This window comes from Bombus pascuorum, chromosome 10 (genome assembly GCF_905332965.1).
Source record: "Bombus pascuorum chromosome 10, iyBomPasc1.1, whole genome shotgun sequence".
Taxonomy (NCBI): domain Eukaryota; kingdom Metazoa; phylum Arthropoda; class Insecta; order Hymenoptera; family Apidae; genus Bombus; species Bombus pascuorum.
In genome coordinates this window covers 9043406-9062588 of record NC_083497.1, presented here as the reverse complement: position 1 = coordinate 9062588, position 19183 = coordinate 9043406, and the positions used below count along the sequence as shown (strand labels likewise).

The following is a 19183-nucleotide window of genomic DNA, read 5'->3' as shown; positions in this document are numbered from 1 at the left end:
TTCCTGATAGCCAACCACCGAGAAAGATCGATCATCATCCACGACTACGATCCGCATTGAAATTCTCATTCCCTTGGGATCTTTCCTCCTCTGCTTACCACCCCTTCCACAACGGGGTTGAATCTTCCTTCTTCTCTTTCTTATGCTTCGTTCGATCTCGTCGTATAAGATTCAACCGCTAAAGCATCCTTATTGGAAACAACAAAAACAGAGGAAGACTGCACGAACATGATGGAGAAAGGGAAAGAAAGGAGAAGAAGAGAAGAAAAAACGATGGTTTGCTACGAAAAATTCATTTCACTTTCCGGTGGACTGTCTTCCTTTTTTTATTCACCCTTGGAAATCCAGGATCATTTGAAATCAACCCACAGTCGTGTCTACCCTTCCTCTCCCAATAGGTCCTCATCTGTTCGAAAGCTACGATATCCACGACGACGTCTGGATGTAGTATGACCGTCTAGGGGAGAAGAAATCGCGTTGCTGGACACCCTTCGTCCATCGAACGACTTTCATCCCCCTCAGTCCCTCTGTAACACGCCAAACCCATGGCGACGTTGATCGAGTTTTCATCCAGGGTTTCTACCGCGGGGACCTCGTAACCACCTACGATCCCTGATTTTTATTCGAGCCACAGCGGCTTCGTTTATAACTTCGTTTCTTCGCCGAATCGTCTACTCGATGTCCTAAGTTCACCTGCTTGTCCGCGATCAACTGCTGCGTGGTGTCGAGGAGATTTTTTACTTCTACTTTTTCATGGCTTAATTGGACAATTAAGAGCGAGATCGTATTTTTCGTTACTTGGCGTTTTCGTGGTTAGATACGAGTGGGGCTTAAATGAGAAATACGATAAGTTGGATCTGCAGTGTTTTAAAGAGCAGCAATTTTGAAGTTCAGTATATGGTGACACAGCTTCACAACAAGATTGTGTATCTCTTTTGATTTTAGAATTAAATATGCGTTTTCGTCGAACTTCTGGATATTAATAAAATAACATTAATAGTGTTAATTATGTAGAGTAAGATTAATGAGATTGAAACACAACAACTAGGCTAATATTATTTGTTTGTTACACAAAATTAGTCGTTTTTTCAACTATCTATTTTATATAAAAATACTTCTCGAATTTAAATAATTTGTTACGAGTAATTATAGAGAAAGAACCACGATTGGCTAGAAAATGACGTGAAAACGTAATAGGATTTATAAAATGATCTCATAGAAGACAAATACCGAAATTATAACTTTTTTCGTTTCTCTCAATAAATGTTAGTAGCCGATGGCACTTTCAAGCCACACGACGATTTCTATTATTATTATTATTATTCGAAAGTATCCCTGTATACTATCATTCTCTATTCTCATAAAAAGCAACGCCGAAGGTAAAATCTGCGAAGAGGTGAGGACCTTCGCATTGTGTTATGTCTCCCTGAAAATTCGACTCACACTCGGACACCATGGAAGATCAGAATTACCATAACGACATGCATGTATGTAGGAGAATCGTCGGAATCAGGGCGAGATCCTTTTGTTGGCCGGAATTGCGAATTTTCGTTGACCTTGGCTACGGGGTAGCTTACCCGTTTTCAACGTTGCATACTCACAGGGGATGCTGGCAGTTTATAAATCATGCAAATCGTCTTCCTTTGCACGGCGAAAGAAGACAGTTCTCTGGGTAAACTACCTGGTAATTCTCGTTATCCTAGAGCGGCTTTAAACCAGCGAAAATTCGTTCTCTCCCCCGTTGTAACGCGATTTTTAATTTACATATTGCTCGTAGCGAGGAATTAATACGCGACGGTAAAAAGAGCATGGTTTTTCCATGATACACGTCGTTGTGCTGGACTGTAAAAATACGCACCGCAGGCTCAAATTTCTTCCTCTCAGATATGTATTTTTGTAGAATGTTTTACCACGTTGTTGAGAAAAAGGGTTTAATATTTGTTGACGTTGAAAATCCCGCGTCTTAATAGTACTTGGCCCCCGGGGAACTTGCACTTCTTCTTACCGTGTATATTTCCAAACTTTTTCGAATATGCATTATCCGAAGGGTATATGAAGAGAGAAATGCACTGCAAATTCGTGCGTGTATTACTACACACGAGTGTTGGATAAAATGTGACATAGAATTTAAAACAGAGATCGAATATTTACGCTATAGTATCGATAACTAATAAGAAGAATTTCGTAGATGCATGATATCACGTGTTGAAATTGACTGCACGTGCGTTGTATATACGAAGTTTATTAACTTTAACATATATACATAAGGATTCTTTACAACCTAAAGTATAAGATCAGATAATAATTCTTAAAGACTTTGCCCAATAACTTTTCAGATTTATCTCATGCTCCATAAATATTCTAATATCATAAAGTAGGCATTGGAGGGACATTCCCTATACCATAAAATCATTCTTATCTTCATTCACATTTATTACGCGACAATTAATTATACCCACAGACAGATACTTGCATGTATTTTTATCATATAAAAGGAAGTTGTTTAAATATTTCTAAAGTTACCATAGATAAGAAGAATTAAGTATGTTCTGTTGATTCGAATCCATGAATCTTATAAAAACACCGTATTATCTGTCGTGCTGTAATACCATGTGTCGTTCAATATTCTTGGTGTTGAAGGATGTCACCCTAAGGAACAAATTAATTCGTGGAACGTTCTCCAGTCAAACAACCGAATGACCAGCTTCTGGAACGGGCGAGAAAGCCCGAAGGGTGGAATTACCAACGTGCATACATATATGGAACAGCAGCGGTTGGAATCCCGCTGTGTCCCTTTGGCCGATTCTGATCGGGAATTTCTTGCGACCTTCAGAGGGCCAGAGGATAGTACGCGTCGGGATTACATCAGTATGGATTGCGCGTAATACCCTGTAAACCGAGTGAAGCTTTCTTTTGTTTTTGCGTCGGCTTTCATCTCTCTGGAAAAGCGAGAACGATCTCCGATAGGGAAGCATCAAAGCGTTTCGTTTTATCCGGTACACGTGATCAGGAAACAGTTTCGTTCGTCATTTCAGTCAGATTCCATCACATCCAGATGTTATCAAACAGATATCATTCGTACAAAAATACAGGGTCCGTCCAAATAACATATAAAAACGGAAATGGTATGATTCCTTGTGCAAAAGTAAGACAAACATATGGAATCAAACTTTTTCATTTTCGACTTAGTTTTCTAGAAAATAGAATTTGAAAATTGATCATATATACGTGAACATGGCTAATTTTCGTACTACGTGTGAAGATAAGTCGACAATGGAGAATTAAATTTTTCACAGAACCCTTTGTTTCTGAGAAAAAAGTACTAAGCCGAGTCCTAAGTAAACGTGTTCACATTCTATTCTCTGCTTTAAACGAAGCTTTAAAACTTTTATTAATCTGAGAATAAAATTCGGATTTTATTCTACATTTTCAACTTATTTTCACACTTACAACGACCTGCTATCGATTATTTAGTTCTGTCCAGTGTGGAATTAAACATGTTCCAGTATACTTGGTAAATTTCCAAACTCGATTTTTTCAGCAATTGAGCCGAGAATGCAAACATTGTATTTTTATGTTTTTTTTTTTTTTTATTTTTCCACGAGGAAGAGTTTTTTGACATTAATACAATCGACGATATTTAAATAATAAATATATGTAGTAAATATTAAGATATATTATTATCATATGGTTCAGTAGATAGTTTAGCACTGTAGTCTTTATAATTATAAATCAGACGTAAATTGTTTGGATATCTATGAAGGACAGTGCACTTAGTGCGTGCGTGTACATCGATCGAATAAATTAGTTCGTCGGTAGAGTATGAAATTTCCCGTGGAATTTTTTAATAACACGTATGGAACGATAGAAGGACGGAGACTCGACTTTATTATGTTTCGCGGGTTTCGCTTAATTACTCAAATGATAGGCACACAACAAAAAGTCCGGTGAGGAATTCTTTGCAATCGCAAACAATTCTCCGGCTAATTAGCCTGAATCTGGGCGTAAATTGCCGATGAAATGGCTGTTAAAATCCATCGTGGAGCCGAAATGCAGAAGGAAGAGCAGTAAAGCAAGCTAAAAGGAGATGGAGATGAAACGAAAAGAAAAAGAGGAAAAACAGAAAGATAGTACAAAAGGTACCGCCCTTGAGGTCATTACTGTACCGTGGTTTGGATCGTGGCAGCCTAGAAAGTTTCTTGGTCGCTTGCCAGACACTCACGCGAGCGACCACCTTCAAAAAATACCCGTGAAAGAGCCGAGAATACCGATCGTCGCGCGACGAATGAAAGAGGACACGGAGAGTTTGCGAAGAGGGAGCGAAATTTCACGGGCCACTTAGAAACGATACTCGTGACGATTCTTTTCACCAACGTCGTCCTTCTCGTGAGTTATGAAATATAGCTGCCCGATCGGGCGTAGCTTTCATATTTCCTTGGAACCAGGCAACGTGCGAGCGCTTCGCCTCTCGTTGTTTTCGCCGTGGAAACGTCCACGGTGATGTACTTTCCGTCGGAAATACGAGTCCAATCGTTCATAAAGCTCCTAGGGTATTGCTTGTATGGCGCTCGACGATAGGTGAATCTACGCCCATACAGCGACTTCTCCTTTTTCACTGTGTTCCTCCGCGATTCCCTTCGCTGCTCTATTGTCTCCTCTCCGAGGCCGGATGCATGACGTGATTCTCCGTCATACAGAGCAGCGTCTGATGAAAATGGTATTTGGAAATCTGATAAAGCGAACTACCATCGTAAATCGACCGTTTCGACAACCGTTCTCTTTATCTCATGCTGCAAGAATCATGATAGTCTGGCATTAACCTCGATGCAATTAAATGAAGAATCTGAGATTAAGCGTTCTGCAGCATGACATTTTCTATGCGTCTCGTGTTCGCATGTGTGTATTCTTTCGAATGTCTTGTGGGTTCCTACGTACTTTATACGCGGTGAGTCAAAATATGTGGAAGGTACGGCAGTGGCTGATTCAGTACTCTAAAATAAGGAATTCGTATAAACATACGTCGATGTGACGTTGTTTCCAAGTTACAGCTTGTTTTACGATGCCAGACATTACTTAGATCAACGATTTCCTGGCAACTGAACAGGTCGCGTTGACCTTATTTCCTGACCAGTTCCCTCCTTGGATGGACCTGAATCCATGCGATTATTAGTTATGGGGACGTTTAAAATCTCTTGTTTCTACTGCGTCAGCTGAATGTGTTAATACTCCTCGTCGTCGTGACGATCAAAGTTACTGATAAATTCGTACAAGTTGGTCGAACAAGTTCGACGATCCATACCATGCGATGCATTTATGCTTCTGTTGAAGCTGGACCTGGTCACTCCGAGGAATTTTTCTGAAGGTAGGTAAGCAACTATTACAACGCGAAACAAACTATTTGTCGAAAAAAATGTCACATCAAGAAGGTCGTATGTGAACATTTCTTCCTACTTTAGTGTATTGAATCGATTCCTGTTGTATTTCCCGCACACTGTAACTCACTGTAACCCTGTATGTCGATTGATCGACACATGAAATCGATACAAAGTATCGTGCAGATTCGCTCGAATATCTCCGGACGATTTGAAATTCAAGAGTCGGAATAAATTCCCTGAACCTTGGTCGTCCTTTTGTCAGTTTTATTAGGTTCCCGAAGATACCACAGGGCTTAAGTATAATTCGAGAGCACAATAACGTCTGGTAAAGTGCCATTCCAGACTACCACCACTGCAGATTATGGACATTCCACGTGAACACTAAACATTGTCACTCATCCTACTCAATCTTCAATACTTGGTCGTAAAAGCACTAGAGCAACCAAACAGTATAAATCTGGGTTGCAAGGCAACCCGTTGTCGTAAAAAGTCTCATCGAATATTTCCATAAATCAATCTGTTTTGGGTGATAAAAATTTGTATCCTTCGACCATGAGAAGATTCGTCAGGAATAAAAAATCATTTCTTCGACGAATACAATAGAAGAAAAAAAATATATAAGAACGTTATATAAAACATCTTGAGGTGTCATTAGTATTATGACGAGACCCAACTATTGTTTCTATAAGTTTTTAGATATTTTTACCAGTCAAACCATATATTTTCCATAGTCTTATTCGTACAGTTCTTCTTTATAGGTGCCTTCTTCAAAATGCTCCTCAGTTGTATATTTATCCTTATCGTCATCAAACGAGCTCGTTGCTTTTGAACCTCGCTTTCTTTTCTAAAAATCTTATTGTTTATTATAGAACAATTTTCCTAATCTTCCTCGTTAATTCTACATCTACAACGAAAGCAACAAAACCAGAAACACTGCAGATAGACAAGATCTTGTAACTTCCACTCTTTTGAACTTGTTTCAAGTTTTATTAATATAACGAACATAGTCGTCTCTCATAACACACACGATGTGTCCGTAAAAAATTTCTACAAGCGTTCGCACATTTTCGTGAGCTATCGACTATCGTAAACTCGCGGATAACAAGAAAACGAACAGTTTGAGGACACTGTGAGAACAGGAGGCTGCGAACGTTGTATTCAGGTTGGGATCGACTGCTCGTTCAAATAATCTCTCGGAGGCACGTCAACGGGAACGGTGTCATCAATTTGACCCTGTTTTCACTTCGGTTCGATATTGCGATCCGCGACCTCGCGGCGTCGAGTATTCGCTGATCGTGGTATCTGACAGTAGCAATAACGGAACACAGTCGATTAGACTCCCTTACACTCGATTTTATCTTATATTCTTCCTTCTTTTCCTTCTGCTCTCCTCGTATTTTCTGACAACTGTCTCAGACCGGCAAACTACGGTTTTACTTCGCGTTCGCATGTGAATATCGATAACCAGTCTACAAGTTGGCGTTTCGTTCTTTCCACATATATAACATATTAATCGCGTGGTCGGAAATGCAAACAAGCTGCATAGACTGGTAGCGACAAACAAGGTGAAAAATGTTACGGGCAGGAAATAGTCAGGGAGACAAAGCGTTTTTGAGCGATTAAATTACGGTCACGAAAGCAGCAGCCATCTTGCATAATAATTTACCAAGCAATGTTATTAGTAAATAGACAAGTGAAAAGTTACTTAAATATCAGTGATGTGATATTTTATAGTGTTACAATTTCAGTGACTGGTAAATTGTAAAATTTGCTGAAAGAGCTTCGTTTACTTTATTACCAAACTTAGTACTGCCACGCAAGAGGATTTATTAGTATTATAACTTGTAAAATTTCACTGATAATATTAGTTCAATTGTGCAAGAGGGCTGCTTACAGTTGCACGTTTTCCGAACCAGAGCTTTCGATCTCTCGGCGAAATCCTCGTGGGAAACGTTGCAGCCAGTTCGATTTTTTCATGCCGTGGAAATTCGCAAAGAACAGGGTCGTCCTTCGATATCTCCTTGCTACCTCCATGCACCCTGTCATTTGCAACAGAGATACGAGTTCACGAGTTAGATATATCTGGCTTTTGGAATATTCTATATCATAGAAAATATTCTGTATGATTTCCATAGAAATTTCCAATAAACTTCGATTGTCGATAATTTAGAGAATTTAATATCAAGAACGCGGATGGAAAGTGGATTAAGAGCACTGTGATTCGTAATATAGAGGACTTCCAGGTATCCCGGAAGTTCGAGGTAGTTTCTAGGTTACGATTCTCCGGGAACGACGATCGACAGAGTTTCCACGGTGTTTATTAACCGCGAGACAAGGCGAATCGTAGACTCGAATGCGACGCCTGGGGCGTTCGACGAATACTCAACTGTCCAGAATTATATCCACGAAGATTAGAAGCGAACCTTACCCGCATAGACGCCTGAAATTCGTGGATCGAGAATCGCTAGATCCGAGTGTTCAATATCATAACGCCTAACGTCGAGTCGCTCTGTAACTCTACCAGCTGAATTCCAGTCGTATTGTCATGGTGATCGCGGTGATAATGGATGGCGGATTTGCAGGAATATCGATGGATTGGTCGATGGATTTCTTGGAAACATTGGAATATCAAGCCTAGATGATGGAAAACGAGCATTTGCCATTACTGAGCAGCGTTAGTTAAATGAAGGTGTAGAATGGTGAGTATTCTCTTCTCGATTATTTACTGAGGCTCGCAAGTATTATTATAGTCGCAGCTATTATTAAATCACTATTTTACGTAAGTGTTGCTTGTTCCTAATTATGTATACTAACCATTACATTTATCGGAAAACTTAATTTAACATATTTGAGCAAATTGTATTTTATTCGGTATTTTCCTGATATTTTTAGACGAAATGCATTTTTAACGTCGCACACAATATGTTTTCATATATCAAAGGAAAAAGGCTTTCTCTTGTACAATTAAATTAATTACTGTTAGTTACAAGCTATACATTATTAGTATTTTACTTTCATAACACCTAGAAATTTGAGTAATACAGCGAGCGAGACTTTGAAAAGATTTTGCAAGTAAATTTGATTAATTGTATAAATTATTTGATTATAATATATGATGTTGAATTTTATGCAGGAATTTGCACCTGTAAAATGATAAAATTGAAGTTTATGATGTATAACTCGTGTCTTGTCAGTTTATTAATGTTCTATTTTATTAATATTTCATCAATTGATGAATTATCATGCAAGCCGGCCTTTGTTAAAAATGATATTCAACTTTACATTCATCATCCGATATCTCATATTTAACAGTTTATGACGGTCATAACTTTTGTTACGTAATGAAATAACTTTCATCATTTTTTCATAATTTCATGGCCCTGTATCTTCTATTAAACATTCTCCACATATTCTCTATAATTTTATATCCTTCGCGTACATTTAGAATAAAAATTCATGATAAGAACAAAGTAGAATTTTGCTTTATTTAACATGGAAATTACGTGAAAAAAATAAAGCTATACATGTATCCAATAAAATAATTACACAACCGTAGTGAAAAAGATAAAAAATAACCCACTCCTCGTTCACAGACCACCGTTCGATAGTTTTAACATAGAAATCTCACGTATTTTATCAGTTATTTCTCGTAACAATAACATAATATTTTCGTCATTATTTTACGCGTAACCGGATATCGTCAATTATATATACTGCAGGAATGATAGCTAGCGTATAATAACGTACAAAAGTACGTATATCAAAGAAAAAAAAAGAGGAAACTCCGACGGGTTAAAAAATAGTCCGGCGGATGAACATCATCACAGTGGCCCGATTTCACGAGCATTGTTATGGTGATAGAGTTCGAGAATCAAAAAAAAAAAAAAAAAAAAAAAGATAGGAGTGGAAGGAAAGAAAGAAAAGGGGTGAAAAAGAGTGGGATGAAACACGAGCGAATAGCAATACGCCTGCACGAACGAATTTGTTACCAGGCGAGTTTTGATACCATTTAATTCGTTGTTTCGACTGTGACGAATTCATCATGAACGGAGGGAGGCGGGAAAACCTTCGATTTCCATTTAACCCATTCAAACTCGTTTTCGCGTGTTTCTTTAACGATCGAAATAGGAAATGCTCGCGCCGGATTGTTCGATATTTAACTGCAAATTTTTGCAGAGTTTCGTTTTTATCCAGGCCAACCAAATGTTGGAAATGCCGATTGGAAACAACAATCGATGAGAATCACGCGCGGTTTTCCACGTCGCGTTGCGAACATAATAAATCTTAAATTCCCTAGCTATTCGAAATTTTTATATTCGCGCGACATGGTCGAAGGGTCACGGGGTGGGGATCCAAGCAGGCATGCGATAGATTTGTAATCAAAAACATTCGTATTTAGTCCTTCGACGAGTGAATGGCAACGCAACGTCGCTGTCAAACTTAGCGTATTATTTTTGTAAGCACGTGTGTGGAATATCGTGCGTAGTGATGCATTGCAAAGCCCAATCTCTAGCTCTTATCTCCGGTAAAGTGTATGAAAGAATAATTCTTAAACTCTGTAAGAAAATTCTGTTGTAAAAATTTCTGTGTTCCTGTGAGCTTATCCGTAAGAGGAAACTTATGGAGTGGGGATAGAAGCACATAAGCTTTCATCGACGTTATACGTCTTTGATCCTTCGACAGGTGAATGTCAACACAACATCAAGTGCATTTTACGAACTATGCTGTGGATGCATAACATCGCAAGTTTGGAATTTAACATCGTGAGACAGTAAAGTAAAAAGATACTAAATCACGAATTCTGTAAAAAGATTTCTGTGATCGTGTGACTAACTTTGTCCATAGAAGAAATTCTGGAACGAATATAGCAGAAGCAGGTAAGCGTTAAGCACCATATGCTTTTTAATTCTTCAACGAGTCGAATATAAATACGAAAGCATTTCCATTGTTCGTCGAGTAAATTTCGCTTAATATAATTGTCTATATAACGTCGCAAGTAATCCTGAAATGTATTTTCTATCTCGGGAATCTACGGTGAAGGTACAGAATCTTAAATTCCGTAGAAAAATTTCGTGCTTGAAATTTCTGCATTCGTACGACTTTGTCCATAGGAGAAACTTATGGAGTGGGGTTAAGAGATACAGCATTCGTCGACGCCATGTGTCTTTGACTCTTTGACGAGTCAATGTCAACACGACGACGAGTGGACTTCTCGTGCTATGCTTCAGCGTGGAATCTCGTGTAGAGTGTAGAGGCACATGACAACTTTTGATGGAATTCGTGAACTGGATACGAAGCGGACTGCTTCAAAGAACCTGAATCGAGTAAGTACTACTCTCTCATTTACATTCTTGCGTTTTACCCGAGTGCAAATTTACAAGTTGGATGTTTTCGTGGTTATTCCATGGTGTTAGTTGTCGCAAGGCAATTCTGTGATCCGAACCTAACCTTTCCAAAAACGAACTTATCGAGGATAAGAATAATTATTTCTTAGTTCTGTTTGTAAATATATTAAAGCAAAGAATATACAATGCTAAGTGTAAGTATTAATTATGACACTTACCGTGTCCGAATAAAATTTTTGCACGATATATAGAATAATTTAAACTCGTAGTTTCTTGTTATTTTGTTATAAATCTCTTCTTTCATTCACATCCTATCAAATGTCTAGTAATATAAAATACTACACAAAGTATAATTTGCCAGAGTATTTCAATAAATGTAAAAATCATACAGGAACAACATGATAGATTATGGTTATATTACGTTACGTTAACTGTACACTAAATCGCATCAATCTTATAACATTTCGGTTCGAATATCGCATTATCATCATCAACAAAGCAGGAAGGAACAAAAAGAGAAAACAGAAATGCATGAAAATCTTGCAGCAACGTCGATCAGATTACGCTCTCGACTAGCATCTCGAAGTTTGTGTTGTTCACAAACATACTCTCTATTTGCTCTTCTCTCGTTCGCTTTAATCCGAAAGTCAAGTAGTGTTTTCATCGATTAAACTTCGTTTTCCAAAAAACTACAACGTAATGGAAACCGAAGTGGGGAGTGGTTGGGAGGGGAGGCAAGAGAAAAGAGAGAAAAATGATTGGGAGGAACGGAATGAAAAATATTAAAAGTACTTTACGTAGGTACTTGAAAATAAAAATCGTTGTAATGTTCGTCCCGTTTGAAACAGTATCTGCGCGTATTTTTTACGCGATGCGTGCGTACATAGGGGAAAAGGGACAGGAACAGGAGAAAAAAGAGCGAAGGATAAAAATACAGCAAATAGAATTATATCTGGAATAGCGGGCGTTACGCGCGTTGGATTTCGCGCTGTAAATGCCATCGTATAAAAGTGAGACGAATAATGAAAATGGTTTTGCACGGCATGCCGCGTGTTCGGTGTTTCGAATTTGCCACCGGCCGTGCATCGGGATTATGAAAAATCCGTGCTCGACGTTAGAGAAATTTAATGAAAATTTTTTATCCCCCTATTTTTTCAAACTCCTTTCTCCCCCTTTTTTTTCTTGTTTTCTTTTAATCATCTGCCTGATCAAGAATGGCGCGTTCAAACCACGGCGGGCCAAACTGTTTGAAATTAAATTGGTTGAAACGATGCTTGTCTAGTGGTTAAATTACATTCTGGCCATTCAACTTTCGAATTATCCTACGAATCGGAGTACGTTTACGGAAAACGTATTGTTAAGCACAATGAACAAAAAAATTAATTAGACGAGGCAGCGTAGTACGTTCGAATAGCAAATATATTACTAAAAGAGGAAATTGGGATGCTATTTCGTGGATGAAACGAGAGCACGACCGATGTAGATTACGTTTTGCTCCATAAATACCGGAAGTATGGAAAGTGTAACGAGATAACTGTCCGTATACTTGATTTGTGGCTAGATGGAATATGTGGGATTTGATGTTATTGCCAGTGTTTGCGCGAAAGGATCTCGCGAATATCCGCAGAACCACTTTGGCCAATGATGTGAAACAGTGATGGTGCGACTCTGAAAAACTGGATCAATTTCCTTCTATTACACGATATTAATCGACTAACTAAGAGGGAAAGTGGTACGAGTGACAAAATTTTTGATCGCGAAAGTTATAAATAAAATGAAATTTTAATTGAAGAGTCTGTGTTTTCAAACATCAGAAGATACATACTGTAGATACTCATAGAAACTTGTAAATTGATAAAACAAAATTGTCTAGAGAAATACAATTATATCCTAAATAGAATTCTAGGAAATTATATATCCTTTTCTCAATTTGTCTCTTGGAGGGGGAGAGATGCACTTCTATCTCTTTTCTCGTTATTTTATAGCGTATTTTAATTTTCATTTTTATTGCGTTATTAACATATTAACGGCCACTGTGGAGTTTTTCTTCGTGACTAAAGAATTACTACGTAAACCAGTTAAGAATAATTCTAAAGGAAAGAAACTCCAAGTATTTATTTCAATTAATCTTGAAATACTATATCTGTGCGATATACTGCTCATTCTAATTACGAAAACAATTATAACTAGCGTACATTTAATAGTTCGCAGAATATAATTTTACTAACCGACGTCTGCTTCAAATAAATTGAAACAAAAATGAGAATATCCAGTGAATATCGAACCATAGTATTTCGCTATACACGACGCAAACACGTGATATATGAAAACAAATTTTTCAAACCCCTGTCTTTAAAAATTATAGAATCTTTCAATTTTCACTATAAAAATCTGCATAAAATTGTATTAAAATCTCCTCTCTTTTAATCAGGTAACTGTCATGGTTAACGTATGGAAATGGCCGTTAGTTATGTCTATTAAATTGAAACAAGACGTCAGAATGTGAACAAGAGGACGAGATGTAATTTCAAGAACTCGTAATACGGGAGCTGAGGCAGCGGGGAATTCGATAACCATCGAGCACGGAAGTTAATTAAGACGATCATGCAATAAACATATCGAGCGTATCGTGAATAACCAGGCTTCCATGCAGTCGATCGAACTCGACCGCCGATCGGAGGAGCTTTACAATTAGCGGCTACATCGATTTCGTGTGTTTCGCCCCGAAGCGAATGCTTCAAGTTAGAGCATCGGCTTCCCAGGCATATTCTCTTTACGCGTGAAGTTGGGAGCGTCGTTGCTCGTCCATATTATGGCTAGTTGCCATTACGAAGCCACCGTAACACCGTCTCGATGAAATAGCTCTACTGTAACCCCTTTCCTCTTGCCCGTTTTGGCGTCATGAATATTCCACTCATATCGGGGAAACAATTCGTACTTTCCTTGGTAGTTGGAAAATTTAAAATTAAAATTATATCGTTGATATAACCAGGTATGCTTGTAACCGTATAATATTCATAGACTGGTAGCCAAGTATTTCGGAAAATAACGGTGCAACTATTTGAATTCATCGTATACGATAATTTCGTAACAATGGTGTGCGTAATGATGTGCCATTATTTATTTCATCGTCTCGTTATCCCAGTTATTTCGTTCACGTCAGGAAACAATAACGAAGTTCTCTTCGGCCCGTTATTGCGCCAATCGAGTTTCGAACTGCTTCGCAGACCGTGTTGTATCGCCGGTACGTACAAAGCAGCGTAATTACCGGTTTGATAACGGTATTACGGGTTGAGACGAAGGAAAAATTCCAAGCTTTTGCCGGCGATGGGAAACACGCACGAGAGAGATAGAAAGGTATAGTATGCTGGATGCTTTAAATCCTCGACGAACGGAGCTCGTTTTCAACGCATCATTTTCAATTTCCAGGGTTATTCAGCGCGATGAATCAACGCTCATCGATCGTTGCTAGCCGCGAAGCAATCGGTTTTTGCATCGTTCTCCGGTAAGGAATGGCGTTCATGACGTTCAAAAGATTTCTCTCTCTCTCTCTGTCTCTCTCTCTGTCTCGCTGTAGCGAGGGAAGAGAAGAAGGATGATATCGATAGGAAACGGTATCTGAGGAAAACGTCTTCGCGTGAGGGCGACCTCCGAAAGTATCGTTTTTGCGACGACATCCAGCCATGGCTTATCATCGAGAGGATAAACGAACGTCATACAGTCGGATCATCCGGATTTGGATGGTTCGCGAATCGATCCTTCAATCGAACTCACGCCACCCTTCCTCTCCTTACACTTTGATACATTTCTTTCTCTCTCCATTTTTCCTTTTCTCTCTCTTATTTCTTTTCCTTTTTTAAATAAATGGCAAGATTTTTCGAATCGAGGATATTTATTCCTCTCGACGATATACAGAATCTCTGCAATCGTGGTAGAATCGGGTAAGGGATAATTTTTCGAGAAAAAATAAGTCGAAGATACATAAATGTACGAATGCTTAAATTTTGCTTTCGAGAAATCCGATTTTGGAAGTCTAGTCGTGTTTGCATTTATGGATATGGGTAATGGCTTTATCTAGTTCTTGTCTTTATTACTATCACATTTTCTTTCTATCTGTACTGTTCGTCTCCTTTGGTGCTTCCTATTCAAATGACTTCATAAATAAGGATAGGACTTTTTAAAATTAATTTTCTCAATGCAGAAACTGTTCGATCTGTTGGACGCATGATATCGCATACGATTGTACCGCTGAAATGAAATTTGTATAAAGTTCTTGGGTATTACTTACATTTCCTAATTCTTTGAAAACAGTAATTGTTTTCTATTTCTCAATGGTTTTTATTATTTTAAATACACTCGATAGAGAGAAGTCCGTCAAGCCGAAACTTACAGTCAGATACGTGGCGATTTTCAAGATAGTTTTTCTTCTTGAAACCAAAGTCTCGCATTTAAAAACTTTATTGCACGCTCTCGACTGACTTTTTACGAAGGATCGTTCCTTAGGCGTTCTACCGCGATTACAGTCACACCGTATATATTCGAAACATTTACGACCGTAGGATCAATCTGATCTTCTCGCGGAAGTGGCGATTGTTTCCTGAAATCCAGGGATGTAATTGGTTCTTAAGGGGTTGTAAAACCGTTGACAGGGCTGTAAAACGTTTTCATGGTGTGAGACACATAAAACCCAGAGAAATCCGTGCGATCGTGGAATTATTAGCTTGGTGGATATTTCACCGAATAGCTTTTTCAAGCCAAAAGAATCCGTTATAAAATTACCGACAGAAGGCGTGTTCTTTCATTCTCTTCCCGTCTATTCTCGTCCATTGAAGCTCCACTTGACTCTATATCGATTGTCATTTCACCGGTAGTACGACGTCGATCAAACGTTCTATAACCCATTAGCGTTCAAGTTGTCCCATCCAAAAACAAAATAGACGATCGAGGAGATTCGAAACTTTGCGTCATCGAAATTCCCCGAGACGATTGAAAATCGAGAGAATACACGGAGGTTCCTTTTAACAGAAAACTCTCTGTCTCTCTTTTCCTTTCTCTCTGTCTCCCTCTCTAGTTCCTTTTTAAAGCTCCGGTTGATAGCGTATAGATGGTAATAACGTGAAGTTAAAGATTTTCGAACTGGTCATACTGTCGATACGGTCGCCACGGTTCGTCAATTACCGAAAGTTGAGAGTATCGTCGGACCTTAGGGAGGCGGAAATACGATATAACTTTATCCCTGGTGCTTTCGACAATCTCGCCGGAAATAGCGTAGTCGAAGGTCGTGGGGAGGATTTCGAGAGAGAATCGAGACTCTGATCGCAGAATGCACCTTCTGAACATATATTCCGATGGAACAATACGATACTAAAGGGCTTGGAGGGGTTGAAGCGGGTTGGAGTTGAAGCATCGACCAGTTTTCTCTGTTCTATAAACCGGGGCCTCTGTTTGCAATTCGGTTCGTGTACCCGCAATCCCATGCGTGCTGCTCCAGCCAGAAAGAACAGACATGTTCAATACCTTGTGGCTTCCGGCTCACTATGTGGTTTTAATTTAATTACACGTGGCTGTGACGATGCAACAGGAATGCCGATGCTCAAAAGGAATGCACCGAAACAAAGAAAATTCGAGTCCTTTTTTGATTGATTTCTGAAATTTGATTGTTCGCTTTTTTAAAACAAAGGAAATTCTATGGAGCATATCCTGAACGTATTCCACGGGGGTAATACAGCGGCTTGCTGGCGCGAATAAATGCTACAACGTACTGGTTTTATCAATAAAACGATGGCGATTCATTCCTTTCATGGGTGCCAGATGATCTATGCTTTTTTGTAACACTGAAAATACCGGACTAGTGAAGAGAATCGGAGTTTTTTTTTACAGAAACTTTATGGAGTTACCGGCAATATAGCTGTGGGGTTTTGAATGTTTTTTTTTTATTTATAAAATGTATGGGTGGAAGATATAACTTTTCATATATCTTTTATTTTGGTTCTTTTGATACACGTTTTATACTTTAATGGTTGATATTCTGATATTCTAATAATTCTAATATTAAGGAAAATTCGTTTGTGGTTTAATCTATAAGGAATAATAAGTTATAGTTAATTAAATTAATTCAATATTATCTTTATTACTTCTTGTATCGTTTTTATTGGGTGGTGAGTTTATTTTAGACTTGTTGCGTAGAATCAGACAATTTTCATATTACGTTTTACCTTTTTGGAGAGCCGGATAATTCCTCCTGGGTAGATTTTTCGTAGAATTGCAAATTTAATTTTGCATAGCGGCGTTAAAATAAAGAAAAAAGAACAATGAATGGAATTCGTAATTATTTTAAAAATTCACGATATGGTACGAGAATTAGAAATATACATCAAATATATCGGTAATATTAAAAATGCTATTGAAATTTGTTAACGTTAAACAACTTTATCTAAATTATATAAATAAATTCGGAATATAAATTCAAAACCGTGGCGAGAATACGTCCCATCGATCGAACTTAGACGTTTGCATGTTGAAAAATCGTAGCCACAATCAAAATTCTATGTTTCATCGTGACAGTATGCGAAATAAACGAAGCTTGTTTATCCGTGACCCACTTTCGATTCGATTTGTACTCCGGAATCAAACGAGAAGATCAGGACAGAGAAAAAGAAGATATCGACGGGACCGTCTATCGATATCATCGCGATGTACTCCCTTTTGCTGGATTTCCACGGAGCACAGAGCATCGTATCAAAACTAAATTTCGTCAAATCTCGTCATTCTCGATTGCACAGTCTATCCGTCTAGGGAAAATCGATAGTTGATCGAGGCTAGAAAAATTGTTTGGCAGAAAATGTACATAAAATGGACTAGCTAACAGAAATCACGTGACGGTTAAAAAAATCGATTAGTGTTCTCTCGCATAATTAAAATTTATATTATATGCGAAATTTGCAAATTACAGGTTATTAATATCCAAATTATAAATATTAATAAATATGATACGTTCTATGATAGTACTTCCAGAATAATAATTATTAAACCAGAGGATTCATATAATATTAAACATCTACGTACATATTTCAGGCGAAACGTACGGATCCAATATCTACCTGAAATAAAGTATACGATAACAGACTTCTTCTTAGTTTGACACAGTGGCAATCTGGCATCATTTCATGAAGTGGTGTAATAAAGGAAATAAACGAAATGCATTCGCACTCATCTTCCTTGGCGGATGACGTGAAAATGTGAATTAAGATGAATCGCTCGAGCGTCGTGGTAAGCGTAACGAAACGCTAGAGAAATATACCAACTGCATTTGCCCAACTGGAACGTATTTTTATCTCTTACAAAGATGGTAGAATATTTCTCCACCTTTTTATCCTACGTCTCTGAACAACAGAAAGATCCAACATGTGACTCTATCGAAAAAAAGCAGATATTCAATGGTCTAAAAAGAAATGTAATAAAATCTTCAAGTGGATTCAACTTGTCCTTCCAGTAATTTACTCAATCTTTCAATTTTTGGGAAATGACTGGAACCGATACTAGCTTTCGAAATCTCCAATTTGCAGTTCGATGCGTAAACGACAGAGACTATACAGAACGACACGTAAAAAGCTTACCGTGTCTCGAGAATTTTAATCCGTTGGCGAGAATATTCAAGCTGGTCCAAGCCGTTTATTGTAACTAGGATCAGCCTCGTTTCCAATATAATTACATTCGATTGGGAGAGCCGAGATGGCGAGCGGTCCCGAAACACTTTGGATATCGCGGCAACTTCCAGTCGGGGAAGTTTCACGTCGTTCCGTCCTCGATTCCCTCGTTAAGCTTTCAGTCTAATGTCGAAATCTCGCTGGCCGCGGCTGCGCTCGCTCGTAGACATGGCTGCAGATGTTGGAAAACTCGAAACGTTCACGCGGCTGCCGACTGACGGTCGGATAGCTCCTCATCGAAGTTCTTCGATCATCGTAATTACAGTCCACGTAACCGAATCGTTGCCGCTATATCAACGCCACGAATTACCATGTTAAAGTTCGTGGTCCGTTCTCGCCAACTTTCTCTCGTGACAACGATAACGAGTTCATTTTGAGATTGGCCACCACGAATTTCGCGTTTTCGGGAATTTCAGGCTCGCTGATTGCGTGAATTATATTTTTCACGTGATGCATGTGATATGTTTAGGAACAAAAGTGGGAAATTTCCGGCTTTTTAAGTTTCAGAATTTTTAAACTTCGGGAGATAGTAGATTAGAGCTTTTTATGCGGTACATATTTTTCACGTAAATTATATTTTTATCTGATATATTTGGATATTTTTAGAAGGGAAAATGATTAATTCCAAGTTTTTTATACTCATAAATTCCAAAGCATGGAGAGATAATTGGTAGATCGCGGATTTTTATGCAATATAATTTTTCGAATATAAGTGAAAGGATGAAGGCTGTGCAGAGATTTCTTTGGCCTGTATATC

The 19183-nt window shown here is 38.3% G+C and overlaps 1 protein-coding gene and 1 long non-coding RNA gene across 5 annotated transcripts in view; one reads left to right on the top strand and one right to left on the bottom strand.

Moving 5' to 3' along the window:
• The window catches only part of LOC132911268 (uncharacterized), a 117154-nt gene that overhangs the window by 38244 nt on the left and 59727 nt on the right, over positions 1 to 19183 (bottom strand). The window contains exon 4 of one of the 2 annotated variants that reach the window (XM_060967806.1): positions 7270 to 7403. The exons of the other annotated variant lie outside the window; for it this stretch is intronic. Within the exon in view, the coding sequence (XP_060823789.1) occupies positions 7270 to 7403 (134 nt within the window). The remainder of the gene's footprint in view (positions 1 to 7269; positions 7404 to 19183) is intronic. 2 annotated transcript variants of the gene reach the window in all.
• LOC132911289 (uncharacterized) overlaps positions 1 to 19183 on the top strand; it is a 108796-nt gene that overhangs the window by 31189 nt on the left and 58424 nt on the right. Inside the window, exon 2 of one of the 3 annotated variants that reach the window (XR_009658950.1) lies at positions 7958 to 10699. This is a non-coding gene — a long non-coding RNA (uncharacterized LOC132911289). Of the gene's footprint in view, positions 1 to 7957; positions 10700 to 19183 lie in introns of those variants that run through there. The other 2 variants (XR_009658949.1, XR_009658951.1) reach the window with 2 other exon arrangements.